The following is a 12,052-nucleotide window of genomic DNA, read 5'->3' as shown; positions in this document are numbered from 1 at the left end:
GCGCTTCAAATGAGAGACAACAACATCACCAAAGCCAATTTTCGGTGGAGGACATTCCGTGGTTCCCATAACATGGCCAAGAAGTTTATTGACCTCAAGGAGATGAGTAAATTGCATGCACCAAGTGTGCAATTGGTAGAGTTAATTTCAATATGCAGAGATGAAGCAACTGATAAAGATAAGATTATGGTAACAATCTAACACTACCTTCCATATTTTCATAGACAAATAGCTAAGACAGCACCTTAGATTGGAATTCTGTGGCATTACAGGTTTACAGATCAGACTCAGGCAAGAGTCCTTACTTGCAAGGTCGCCCGAAAGTACACATTTACATTAACATCCTGCCTTTCTTAATGTTAGATTTGAGACATCACAATGCATCAAAACAAAGATTATTTGGAAAGAACTAGGTTACTCAGCAGGGCAAAACGCACTGCAAATCAATGAATTACAATTCCGAGAAATTAGCACACAAACACATAAGTTATACCAAAATTCCAGGGCAATAAATAAAACATCATGCACGGCTTTTCGAAATAGGGCATGAGGTAAAATCAACAAATGTTGTGTCAGCAAGACCCTTCCTTAATTGTGATGATTTATGAAAGTTCAAGTTGGAGGTTGCCATGTTCCAGGTCTATAACTTGCACCTGACCCAGTTGGTTCTGAAGAACTGAAACAAAATTTTACCAAAAGATGAAAATTAATAAAGTAATGATATGAAATATGAGGTTTAAGGGAAATATCTCTGATAAAGCCCATTTATTATTTTTGACATGCATGTATTATTTTGTTTTTTCAATAGATACTTTTTTTTACGAAAGTAATTTTCGTTATGGTAAATAAACAAAATAACTTGTGCTTTTCTTCAAAATCTCTAAAAAATAATCTATATAATATTGAATGCGATAATCACTTTTTTTATATTATGTAATAAACGGGTTTATATAAACACTTGGACTTACTCAAGCTCATCTTTTGCATTCTTATCTATGTTATCTTGAAAATTCCTGCAGAAAGATCAAATGATTACTTTATGTTGAATTGTTACTCCTAAGGAAAAACACGACTTCACAGCGAAGAATAGAAGACACTTATAGCAATTAAAGTTCAACGAGCATCTAAAATAGAATGAAGAAACAGATGTGAATTTCAAGACAACAGCATTGAGGATCACAGTCAGAAACATATATCATTGATTCATATTGTGCATCCTTGACAGTTCATACTAGAAATCTAATTTATTATTAGTAATTAGATTCTACTTCTTAGGAAAGTTAAACCAAAATATTGTAACAGGAATATAGAAAAGATTGCCTAACAACTTCATGAAAATATTTAAACAAAAAGTCGGGAAGAATAAAATGAAAATCAATTAAATTAAGGGGGAAAAAATAAAACATAAGGAATAAAAGTTGTTAATGCTAGCCAAAAGTGCCACAAAGAGCTTTTGTGCGCGTGTGCATTTGAGGTGAGGGTGTACATACAAAGATGCATTTCAAACAAGATGTTTATGCATCAAACTATCAATTTCAAAATACCAACCTCAAGTCATCCTTTGTGCCAGATGATTCTTCAACCCCGTTACCTATATTGGAGAAAATGTGTCAAAAGCTTTATTCAAAATTAAAATTAAGCTCTAGTATATGTTTAATTCAAATTTGTCCAAATAATTTTCCTTTTCAAAAAAGGAAAAAAAATAAAGAAAGAACTCAATATTTCTGTCAAAGAAAGAAAACAACAGTAAGATGACCTACCTTCGGAAGCAACTGGAAACTGCCGCATAAAACTGTTTAAGTCTGGACCACTAACAACTCCTGTGAGAAAATATAAAGTAGTTATAATTCCGAAGCGTAAGTAAATAAAAATATTGCAATAACAATCATAGTTTAATCATCTGACCAGTGCTGACAACACGTCTGACTCTATTTCCTTCGTTGGCTTTCCTTTCCTCTTCTTCTTTCTTAAGAACTTTGTGGAAAGAAAAAAAAAAAACAGTTTGTGTTAAGATCGCTGTGTAGAACAGAACTTTGCCAAGAAGAATTATTTTCTATGATAATGAGAAGAACTATCTTGTGTAATGCCAACAACAAACTTGCGTGAGGAATCTATAATGCCAACTATCTCAGAGTGAATTATTCAAACATATTGATTAAATAAGTTGAAGTATAAGTGAGACATACGAGCAACATTCTGTCTAACTTGTTCACGTCTTGCTTCCAATTCTATTTGTTCCTGAAAATGAATAAAAAAACAATTTAAAGTAATACTTCAATAATTTCACTTAGCTGAAAACATTCATAAAACATTCTAAAGGTTAGTTTCTTAGTTTGCTACCCAGTTACAAAATAAAGGTGATCAATTCATGAATAAATTTTGCATAGCAGAATTCAAGAAAAACTCAGCCTCTTTTTTAGTTATCATCCCTTTAAAGGAAATAAGGAATACCAAATTCACAGCAAACAGGACAAAGTTCATCACATAATATTGATTCCGATGATTAAAGGCCACATGTTTTTGCTTCCAACTCACTAAACACCTACCTAATGGCTCCAACCAACCATATTACCCCTAAAATCACATCCACACCTCCAAGATCCAACTTATATATACATTTAAAGTAATATCATTCCCTCTAACTGTATCATCAAACCTTAACACTTTCTTTTGTGACTAACTCTGCTGTGAATCAACACTTCAAGTCTCCCTTTTAATCTCATTGTTTTGACTTCTGAAAGAATATTGCTTGAAATTCCAAACATCCCCAAAGCATTGAATTCTAAAGCTTCTTTCTCATTATCTAATTTGTCCTTGATCTACTCCAAATATATTATCACAGAATCAATTTCATAAGCAATGACCATAATTGCACCGAACATGTGGATATTAGAACAGAATGTTTCAAGAGTGTTGCACTGTCTTATTTGCAAAAGGATTGCGATTTACGATAACCTACTGCATTCCTTGTTTCCTTAATCTGGGAGAATACCTTATGAGTTCAGTTGACCACTGCCCTCTTATACCTCTAAGTAATATTAAGAGAGACACAAATTAATACACACAAAACTTTCATAAAAAAATAATTGTATATCATGTCATCTAGTTTAGCTATGACTATGACCAGTATTGTCAGACACGGATTGCGGGAAATAGCAGTTTGTTCAAATTCCGTGACACAATAGTGCTATAGCACCACTTTAGTTGCTATTTGAGAACATTTTGTAATGGTGTATTGCCGAACCATAGCGATTTGTTCAAATTCCCCTATGCTATAGCCATACACTGCCGTTATAGCTGCTATTTAAAAATGCTGGTTATGGCATGAAACGTCAACAACTTTAGATAACCTATGCTATAGCGATACAAAGAAACGTCAACAACTTTAGATAACCTCATAAGACTAGCAAAGGGATAAATATAGATGCATTTCAATTTACCTCTGGAGTTGGAGCCCTTTTACGCTGCCCATTGAGCCAACATATCCATTCAACTAAAACAATTAAACATCAACTATCCATCAACAATAGGAAATAGGATAAATAATCATAGACGTTTTCCTGAATAAATTCAACATATATCATAATTGGATCATCCCGGAATCACACTTATTAATCGACATGGACAACAAGCCAATAACTTTAACAATTGAATGATAGCTGCCATAAAATATATACCTGGAATGGAGGTAGGATCATGCTCTCCCTTAAACACCACCCATCTTTTCTCTTTCACTAGTAAACCAAAACCCAAAAGCATAATCAGATAGATTCTATGTAAAGCGAGCTACAGTGCAAAAAAAATAAAATAAACAACAACAGGAAAATAAGTAAGAAGAACTACGGTTTTGAAATTTTAAATTCCCACTATTACACCAAATGATATCATGAGTGAACCAATCTAGCAACAGAGATTAGCTGCCAAATTTTTTTCTTCTTATTTTTCTAAGTTCAGGTTAATCTCACCCTTTTCAAGAGTTTAATTTCAACAGGGTTGGCCAAGTAGAGCATGACACCTGCATCTTTTAAGTTTGAATCTCTACTATCTCCTTAGAGTGAGGTGAGTATAATTTCTATGTAAATGCTCTTTGTTCACTAAGACAGACTAGGACACTGTCCCCTTACCCTAAAAAAGTTTAGCTACCAAAATATTAGGAGTCCCACATTGAGTATATAAAAGTGCTCAATGTTGTACTTAAGCCATGAAGCTCTCCCACCTAATGGCCTAGTGTTTTGGATTGGACTCTCCTCATGTACTTAATCCTAACAAATGATACCTTCAATGAGAGTTGGGCCACTTAAAGGCTATCTATAGGCTGGATTAAGGTACTCCACCAAATATACTGATAGGTGAGTGAAGCCGCCAAAGAGGAAATGACTACTATCTAGTCAGTGCCAATAGAATGAAAGTCTCGTCTTAAAGGGTGTGACATTGTTAGAAGTCCCACATTGAGTAGATAAATGCCCTCAATGTGGTGCATAAGCCATGAAGCTCTCCCATATAATATACTAATTTTTTGGGTTGAGCTCTCCTCATGTACCTGAGTCCTAACACAAACCCTTTTGCAAAGTATCACCAAATTCTATGCCTAAGAGTGAATATAGAATATAGATATCAAACCACAACTATCGATTAACCACACAAAATCCTACCTTTCTCAACAGTCTCAAACTATGCAGCATATACATATACATAAACCCAAAATCTTAAACCACAAATACAACCCATTAATTGAATAAATATAACACAATATATATATTAATAAAAAAGAAACAGGAAAGATGAAAAAGCACTTACTGATGCCATCAATTTGTTCATTTTTGGTGAAATATTTGTTCCCAACTTTGTCCACTCCAGCAACAGTTCGATTGGTGAACAACCCAGTAATCTTCCCAAGTACCCTCCGCATTTTATTTGGTTTTGGGATTAAGATATTCAATTCTGGTACAGTGACAGCTTCATGGTTGTAACAATACAATACAACGTTAGCTATTAGGAACACGAAAAACTTTGGAATGTTATAATAAACGTTAATTGTGGAGCTTCTATGATTGTGTTGTGTGGAAAACAGAAAATCTGAGTTTTGTTTTGTTAGTATTGATTTGATGGGTTTTCGGATCAGTTTTGATCTGGGTTTCTGGATTCTGCGCCAAAATTCCAATCTTTTTGTTTATGATGATGAAAAATAAATAAATTTACGGGGTTATTATTATTAATTTGATTTGATAAGAAAAAATTGGGGGATTAATAAATTTTTTATTTTTACTAAAATAATTATTTTTTAAGATTATATAAAACTACTTTTGAGACTGGAGCATGGATCTATCGATTTTTATTGGATATTTAATTTTATCATTATATTAATGTTAAAATTTATATAAAATAAAATATTTTAAAAAATGTCCGTTGAATTTTTCTTGATATTTAAGTTTGATATTATACTACAGTAGAAAAACTATTTAGAATAAAGTATTTTTTTTTTCGACACATAGAATAAAGTATTTAAAAATATTTTATTTTGAAAGTCATTTTGAGAATTTCTACAATAGAGAAGTCATCTATGGTGAAGAATGAAAAAATACAAAAGAATTGGGTTGCGTTGAAGATGGAGTTCATGGTGACATGTATTGTCAACAATTTATAGAGTAAATATGGTATGATCTCTTGTGTGAGTCCACATTCCATCAAATGTCAAGCTTTGTTAAGGCGTATGCGTTTGTTTCTTCATCAGGTTGACCTATATCAGTCAACAGTGCATCAAGCGTCAAACCTGTCAAGCATAGATGTTTGTTTGTTCATCAAGTCGACCCATATTAGTCCACAATCCACCAGGAGTTTCACCTGTTGATGCATCTAGTCTTGTCACATCAATCGTTTAGTTTTGTCACATAATTGTACTTTCGCCCTTCTTTTTTCTCTACAATCATAATTTTACCCAGACTCTTTTTTCCAGAACCAACTCTATAAATACAAACTTGTTCTCTTTACTCATTTTTACCATTTCACTTATCACTATCTCATATTTTCTTTTTTTACTCTCTTGAATTTGCTCTTGGAGTTCTCTATCTTCTTCCCTCAGACTTCAGCAAGAACAACTTATCTATCACATCACAGGTACTCTATCTATTCTGCTCGTTGAACAATTCGTTTCCCTCTAAAGAGTTTATCTATATGTTGTTATAAAAATCACTTGTCCTCAAAGCCCACTAATCTTTTATATTATAAGCTTGTATACACAAGCAAATTCTAAACCCTAATTTGTTTAGCATGTTTTCCCTCCATTTTATCTTGCAATTTTTATTAAAAAATAATACAATTTTGTCTTGACAAAGATTTGAACCCGCAACCCTTTAGTGCAAAGCAATATTTCCAACCACTATGGCAAGTATACCAATTGTGATTAAAATTATGCGCAATAATTGATAAGCACCATCAGTTTTAAAAGTATATCATATAAAAATTATTGTTGACTATATTATTCATCACGAAATATTTTTATGTCTTTCCTGATCAATGATTTTTTTTCTACCGGATCATAAATTTAGAGAATAATTATCATGTGAGATTTGAAAAGTTATTATCACATGTGATTTGGAAAGTTATTATCAAACTCAATTATGTTAAAACAATTTTTTTTCAATACAACCAAACACAACCATAGTCATGTCATTAATCACATTCATTATTTTGATTTTAACATTGCAGATTTAATATTAACCGATGATCAATTGATACAATATGCACTAGCAGATATTGAGATGATGTTACGTAGTTGTGGGAAGAGTTTAAAAGATTATCCTCCAATGCATAGAGCAGCCACATCATTAGTTCCTGATATACAAAATAGTTTAATACACGACAAATTGAATTATAACAAACAATCATTAGCTGAGGAACATGTTAGATTGATGTCAACTATGACCTCAGAGCAACGTAAAGTATATGACACAATACTGACAAGAGTTAACGAAAACAAACCTGGTGTGTTTTTTCTTTATGGTTATGGCGGTACAGGGAAGACATTTATCTTGAGGGCCATGTCATCCGCATTACGCTCAAAAGGTGAGATAGTTTTAACAGTTGCCTCAAGTGGGAACGCTGCATTGCTTATACCTGGCGGTAGAACAGCACATTCAAGCTTTTCTATTCATCTAAATGTTGACGAGTTTTCAACATGTACTATAGTTCCTAAAAGCCCTTTGGCGCCATTAATACAAAAAGCAAAGCTCATTATATGGGATGAAGCACCAATGATGCACAAACACTGTTTCGAAGCTGTTGATCGAACTTTAAAAGATATTCTTAAGTCTGTTGATGAAAAAAATAAACACATTCCCTTCGGTGGAAAAGTTGTTATTTTTGACGGAGATTTTAGACAAATTCTACCAGTAATACCCAAAGGTACAAGGCCTGTTCATGCTAAATTCTTCGGTTCTTTGGAATTTTTGTGAAGTTTTAACATTGAGTAAAAACATGAGGTTTCTCGGTGGTGCTTCGAGTGTAGACGTTGAACAAAGAAGATTGTTTTCTGAATGGGTTTTGGGTGTTGGCGATGGAGAAATTGGAGATGACAACGACGATGATTTAGAACTTGACATTCCATCAGATTTATTGATTCCAAATTCAGGTGATCCTCTTGCTTCCATCATATTTTACAAACACATGAACGATATAACGTATTTCCAAAATAGAGTTATACTATCTCCTAAAAATTCAATAGTCGACACAATAAATGATTATATGTTGGATTTAATTCCCGGTGAAGAAAAAACATATTTGAGTTATGATACTCCACTCACACAAAATGTAGACGGTCAAACAGTGGATGATGTTCATACTCCCGAATTTTTGAACACGATTTCTACGTCGGGACTTCCAAATCACAAGTTGAGACTTAAAGTTGGAGTTCGAGTTATGCTATTAAGGAATTTGAATAAAAAATTAGGATTCTGTAATGGAACAAGACTTATTATTACGAGATTGAGAAAACGTGCTCTTGAAGAAAAAATTATTTCAGGAAGTAATATTGGTGATCAGGTTTTCATACCTAGATTTTCTCTGACACCATCTGACGTGAGAATTCCTTTTAAATTTCAACGGAGACAATTTCCTATAATGATTTCATTTGCGACCTATTAATAAGAGTCAGGGACAATCTTTAAAGCATGTTGGGATATATCTTCCGTCGTCAGTGTTTTCACATGGTCAGTTGTATGTTGCAATTTCAAGAGTTACTTCTAGAAAAGGATTAAAAACATTGATCATCGATGACGACGGTGAAGATACGACTAAGACTTCGAATGTGGTCTACAAGGAAGTCTTTCGTAATATAACATAATTTTCTTTGTATGAATATTTATCCAAAATTATTGTTCAACTATCGTTTAATGTTACTCAACTTTTTTCATATACCTTACATTATTGAAATTATCATATCTTATTTAATCATTATATATCTTACAGCTAATCAGACCTGTGCACAGCACGGGTCGATGTTCTAGTTTATCGTATGTTGTTATAAAAATCAAATAAATAAAATATGAACAAATAGTTCTTACTGCTACGCAAAAGTATAGCCACTAATATCATCACAGCTTGACCGATTTTTATTTTGGTGGTTCCACTCTATACAAAAGTCCACAAAGAAATTACAACATAGCTACTACTCTATATCACCTCATGTAAAATATAAACAAAGGAACACTTGTCAGTAAAAATAACAAAAACACAGAACATCTATTCTAATATAAGAAATTTCATTACTATGGAAAAATCAGTTTTGCCCTTGCTTCATATATTGCCAAGTGTCCATTGTAAGGGCAAAAGCAGTCCAAAAATTATTTAATTGAACCAGATGAAGGGCTAACTAAGCCATATGGCTCACTAACTAAGCCATATTTGAGGGTTGTGAGACAAAAAGTAACCAAATCAATAGCCATGGTTTGAATTGAACCAAACCAATTGAAAACCAATCACCAACTTTATGTCAAATCATGCATTTTTTCAAACAAAGGACAAAAATAGCTTTTTCCTCAAAACACTTTCACTCTCTCTATCAAACTTTCATCAGATTCCAATGTTAACCAAATTCAAAATTCAAAAATTTTTCCCCCTCTTTCATTTTTTCAAAATTCTATATCATCTTAACACATTTTTCATTTCACATTTCATTTATTTTCCTCTTCTTTCTCTGACTTATTTCTGCACTACCGCTCTCCATTTTTTCCTAATATACATTATTTAATAAATTTCATCTTCATCTTCTTTGTCTAATCAGATGCTTTTTTTCTTTCAGGAAATTTTAACAATAACAGCAGCGCGGATAAATAAAATATAAAGAAATAAGAGGAAGAAATTCATTTTGGTAACTTTTCATTATCTTCTCATCTTAACTTCAACTTTCAAACCATTAAACTTGGTTTCGCAGGAACAATATTGATGTCCTTATCTCTACAACAAACTACAAAGAAGGACAGGGGTAAGTAAATAATAAAAATTTTAATTTGATATACTTGATTAAATTTGAGAAATTGAAAAAACAAATTTTTATGATTTTTTTCCTTGAACTTCATTACAGTCAAATAAGTTCGTCTAATGACAACAACAAAGCGGGTATGTAAATGAAACTCATTTTTCTTCATTCATTCTTGGAACTCAGGTATGTAGATGAAACTCATGTAAGAAGATATGAAAATCAAACTCAGTTTCGTTATCTTCCATTTTTTTTAACTTGATTCTTTTTCATTCTTTGTTAAAATCTTTGTTCTATATTCTCTCAACTCATAAAAATATTCTCTACTTTTATTATTCTAAAAAAAAGTGATGTTTTACACAATAAAACTAAAAACAATTTGATTTTAAACATTCTTTAAGTAGACTAAAAAATTTGTCTCATTCTTGAAAGATAAAATCCATAATCACCAAAGTCATTCTTGAAAGATTTGTGTCATTCTTTAAGTAAACATTCTTGAAAGATAGAAAACATATACATGGAAAAATCATCATTTTTCTAATTTTATTAGATTGATAAAAAAAAAAAAAGAAGTAGATAAGGATACAGAGAGAGAGGGAGAAAGAGACATATTGGCCACATTGATGTAGTATAGGTGATGTAATGAACTTTTCATTTTGTGGGTAAATAAGAGTATACAGCTGCTGTAACTACTCTGTTTTAATTTAATATTGTATATTTGATGTGATTAGTCAGGTATGGTAGTAATAAGACAATGAATTATTTATGCAAAAACTCATTAAAATAAGACAATTAATTATTTATGCAAAAACTCATGAAAATATTAATTTTATTTACTAAGGAATGTGCAGAAGAATAATAGATAAAATATTTATTCTATAATTATCTCAAATGGATTTAAAAAAATTACTAAAAAGAAAAAAAAATATTTTTAAAAAAGATCAATTAATAATAAATAAGAGGAAGAAGAACATGAATCATTAACAAGAAAATAGATCTTATTTCAAAAACTTTTGTAGGATTTAAAATCTAAAAGGAAAAATTCATGGATCTAAAAAAATAAAGAAAATAGAACTATTGTTTAATCCAGTGGAAGATAAAAATGAATTTTTGAGAAAGGAGAAAAAAAACGAATATCAGAAGCATGATAAAGAAGTGACTTTTAGTGAAAATAAATGAATTCTTTTACAAAATTATTTAGATCCAAATCCAAAAAATGTAAATATACTTACCTCCTACCTATTGTTGATTTACAAATAGAAACATATCAAACAAATGAGATTCAACAAAATATGATTCTTTCTTTTAATTGCTCTAACTTTGTTGTTGCATTCGTGCAGATCTCCTTACCATTTACAGAGAAGCAGATGAAGGTAATAGTTTTTGGATACAAGATAGTATATTTCTATTGTAATAGTTTTTTTGAAAAAATATTTGTGGTGGCCAAGATCTAACTGAGAAGTTGATGGTTGTAAAGTTTTAAAATCATGTAAAAATAGGACTGTAAAGGAAGAAGAAAGGCTTAAGATGGCGTTGTGGAGTAGTCATTTGGTGGCGGCTAGGGTTTGATGAAGGAGAATGGAGAATTTGGTGAGAAGAGGAAAAAACGCAGAGACAGAGAAATGTTGAGCGGCGGCTAGGGTTAGAAAAAACTGAGTTGGATATATGTTTGGGTGTTGTTAGGTTTTTATTTATTTTATGGGTTGGGCCATATTAAGCCCAAATTGACACTATGTTCTCTCTTTTTTTGTCCTCCTCCTCTTCCATATACAAACAACATGTTATTGTTGATGAATTTTTTTAATTAAACTATTATATACGGGGAACAAATTATTGCTCATGAAAATTTTAAATGATTCGAGGAACAAGTTGTTGTTCATAAAAAAATTAAATTAACTATTATATACGGAAAACAAATTATTCCTGATGAAAATTTTTAACAAAATATTATACACCAAGTACAAGTTGTTGCTCAAAACTTTTAATTTCAAAATAACTATTATATTAATATATTAATTATATCATGCATGAGACAAAATATATTATTGATTCATAGTACTAATTAAATAAATTCAGTTTTTTTTTTAATTTTAATTAGCAAAGTATAACTTCTAAAAATAGAGGCGTAACGTTACGACTCGTGCGATATATGACTTTCTATAAAGTATACTACACTAATTTATACGGGAACGAATTGTTGGTGATGAAAAATTTTAATTAACTAATTTAGTGAGGTATAAGTTCTAATCGAGTGGTTGACAATGACTTTTTATCCACAATTTGCGCATGTTACTTTGTTTTGATACGTACTTTAGGTTATGTAACAAAACGTATGTTTGAAATTTGAACTTGATATGTATCGATATATTAACTTATTTGTACTAAACTCTTTGTATTAACCATGATTTGTGTCTATTTTGTAATTGGTATTCAATGTTAAATTACTATTAATTGTTAATCATTTTTGAAATAATCATACTACTTAATATTGCTAATGAATATATAATTTGATTACTTTTGGAATGTGGACTTAACAAAGTGTAACTTAAAAAAAAAATACGGGTAACGTTACGATGTGAT

The 12,052-nt window shown here is 31.3% G+C and overlaps 1 protein-coding gene and 1 pseudogene across 2 annotated transcripts; one reads left to right on the top strand and one right to left on the bottom strand.

Annotated features, from left to right (window-relative positions):
- Window positions 1-190: 190 nt before the first annotated feature.
- LOC123918846 lies at window positions 191-5,246 on the bottom strand. Of its 2 annotated transcripts, XM_045971007.1 has the most exons (10): window positions 5,108-5,151; window positions 4,798-5,076; window positions 3,678-3,734; window positions 3,441-3,493; window positions 2,187-2,238; window positions 1,906-1,974; window positions 1,761-1,820; window positions 1,549-1,591; window positions 969-1,013; window positions 191-676 (listed from the first exon to the last, which is right to left on the bottom strand). In XM_045971007.1, the coding sequence occupies exons 2-10, from the start codon at window positions 4,907-4,909 to the stop codon at window positions 613-615; spliced, it is 555 nt and encodes a 184-aa protein (XP_045826963.1). In that variant the 5' UTR covers window positions 4,910-5,076; window positions 5,108-5,151; the 3' UTR covers window positions 191-612. The 2 variants fall into 2 exon arrangements, with proteins under 2 accessions (XP_045826963.1, XP_045826962.1); XM_045971006.1 differs by having other exon boundaries at window positions 4,798-5,246.
- A 2,470-nt stretch (window positions 5,247-7,716) lies between these two features.
- On the top strand, window positions 7,717-11,288 carry LOC123918847 (annotated as a pseudogene).
- Window positions 11,289-12,052: the final 764 nt, after the last annotated feature.

This window comes from Trifolium pratense, linkage group LG3, assembly GCF_020283565.1.
Source record: "Trifolium pratense cultivar HEN17-A07 linkage group LG3, ARS_RC_1.1, whole genome shotgun sequence".
Taxonomy (NCBI): domain Eukaryota; kingdom Viridiplantae; phylum Streptophyta; class Magnoliopsida; order Fabales; family Fabaceae; genus Trifolium; species Trifolium pratense.
This window is presented reverse-complemented; position numbering and strand designations above follow the sequence as displayed.

Coding starts and splice junctions, on each gene's coding strand:
- LOC123918846 (XM_045971006.1), bottom strand. CDS start 4,909: ATGCGGAGGGTACTTGGGAAGATTACTGGGTTGTTCACCAATCGAACT. Junction 1,975..2,186: donor AGTTAGACAGAATGTTGCTC/GTATGTCTCACT, acceptor CTTTCCACAAAG/TTCTTAAGAAAGAAGAAGAG. Junction 1,821..1,905: donor CAGACGTGTTGTCAGCACTG/GTCAGATGATTA, acceptor ATTTTCTCACAG/GAGTTGTTAGTGGTCCAGAC.